Source organism: Cherax quadricarinatus, chromosome 79 (genome assembly GCF_038502225.1).
Source record: "Cherax quadricarinatus isolate ZL_2023a chromosome 79, ASM3850222v1, whole genome shotgun sequence".
Lineage (NCBI taxonomy): Eukaryota > Metazoa > Arthropoda > Malacostraca > Decapoda > Parastacidae > Cherax > Cherax quadricarinatus.
The window spans coordinates 7,188,924-7,190,819 of NC_091370.1; the positions used below are offsets into that span (position 1 = coordinate 7,188,924).

At 46.6% G+C, this 1,896-nt stretch overlaps 1 protein-coding gene across 1 annotated transcript; it reads right to left on the reverse strand.

The window, feature by feature from the left end:
* Positions 1 to 205: 205 nt before the first annotated feature.
* Positions 206 to 970, reverse strand: LOC128702788 (glycine-rich protein-like). Its single transcript, XM_053797219.1, has 2 exons — positions 935 to 970; positions 206 to 784 (listed from the first exon to the last, which is right to left on the reverse strand). Exons 1-2 carry the CDS (start codon positions 944 to 946, stop codon positions 275 to 277), a joined length of 522 nt encoding a protein of 173 aa, XP_053653194.1. The 5' UTR covers positions 947 to 970; the 3' UTR covers positions 206 to 274.
* Between the last annotated feature and the right edge of the window lie 926 nt (positions 971 to 1,896).

Here is a 1,896-nt window from a genome sequence, read left to right on the forward strand (position 1 = left end):
TATATTTCCAATTCGTTAGAGTTTTTTTTCAGCAGTGAGACTGATGTCAGGTTAGATAAATGATTCAGAAGTATAACCTCTGGCTTCTTAGTTCAGTGATTTTCTGTTGAGACAGTTTTTTATGAAAAAAAAATATAAATTCTCAGTTATTTATCCTTGATAAAACTTGAAAAGGATCAAATAAGTATACTTGATATGTTTGCTCTATTTATTTAAGGTTTTAATCAAGATTGATAGTAGGAATACAGTACTAAGTGTTGATATATACAGATGTTCAGCCGTAGTATCCGTAGCCTCCATATCCTCCCCTGAAGCCTCCAAAGCCACCATAGCCACCATAGCCTCCATAACCACCGTAGCCTCCGTAGCCCAGACCACCTAAGAAACCGGGATCAGCTTCAGGCTTAGCGACGGCCTTAGGGCTGGCATCAGCGCTCCTTTTCCCCCGATAAAATCCATAGGGAGAATAACCAACACCATAGCCTCCGTAGCCTCCATAGCCTCCATAGCCTCCAAAACCTCCGTAGCCTCCGTAGCCCAGACCTAAGAAACCGGGATCAGCTTCAGGCTTAGCGACGGCCTTAGGGCTGGCATCAGCGCTCCTTTTTCCCCGATAAAATCCATAGGGAGAATAACCACCATAGCCACCGTAGCCTCCGTAGCCTCCGTAGCCACCAAAGCCTCCAAAGCCTCCGAAACCTCCTAAGTAACCAGGCTCGGCATCTGGGGAAGGTGCAGCGCTGGTGGCAGCCAAGCAGAAGGCAGCCAGGACGACAGCAGTGACCTGTTGAATTAAAGTAGTTGTTAACTTAATTTCTTATGATCTAGAGCTTCAAAACACTTATATTTTAAACTAAGGGCATAAGAGATACCTCTCCAAGTTCGTCAAGGCTCTGGTAAACTTAAGAGAATAAGAGAATACGTGGAACCTCACCAAATTCTCCATTGTTCTGGTGGTTCTCAGCGTCGACTGTGGTCAGACAGACAATTCCTCTGCTAGCTTCCGCATTGGACAGACGTACCTGCTCCCGGTTGGCTGTATGCTTTGCTTGCTCCTGATTGGCTGCATGCTTTGCTTGCTCCTGATTGGCTGCCTTTCGATCCACTTGCTGGAAGAAGCTTTTGGTGTGTTTGTTAAGGAAAAATAGCATTGATTTTCTTGTTTTAAGAAGACATTGCCTGATTGGTTGATTTCTGGAAACTCTTCATCTTGGCTCCAGGACTTGGTGCGTCGCTGGCTGCCTGCCCCAGGGCAGACCGTTGGCCTCTGCACTCTTGCAGCTGGGTGAAGTCTTCCCACCTCAACCTGTTGGATGTTACCTGCTGGTATATTGTTCAAGAGCATCACGACCACACCTATGCACTCTGTGTATGTGTAATCCTTGCATACCGACATCCTCTTACTCGTGTTCGGCTGTGAAGGCATCTTTGAGAATTAGACAGCTTTTTTTTAAACCAATATCTTTTTTTTGTGTGACACGGGTTTAGCTCTCTGTTGTGCCGTAATCTCCTCAGAGGCCAGCCAAGCCCTCTTCATTGAGGTGGTTAAAGATCCCCACACAGTGGATCGGCTTGACTATATCGCTCTGGAGACACCAGCACCTTTCTCTCCTCTAAAATTTTCTTCTTTTTTTCTGGATCGGCTGGACCTGCTCCTGCGTCGGTGGGAGTATTCGTCTGGTCCGGTGCCCGTGGCTGCATTCCTTGTAATTAACGCACGGGAAGCCTAATCTTGGCAGGTACACTTACAACACAAACATGATCTGTCAGAATTACGCACCTGATGCCCCTTAGACGCCACTCACGATTCAAGCGGCATATCCACCTGTGCTGTTGTCATCATGGCAACTGCACAGAGACCCAGTTTTCTGACAATGGCCTTGATGTTAAAGTACT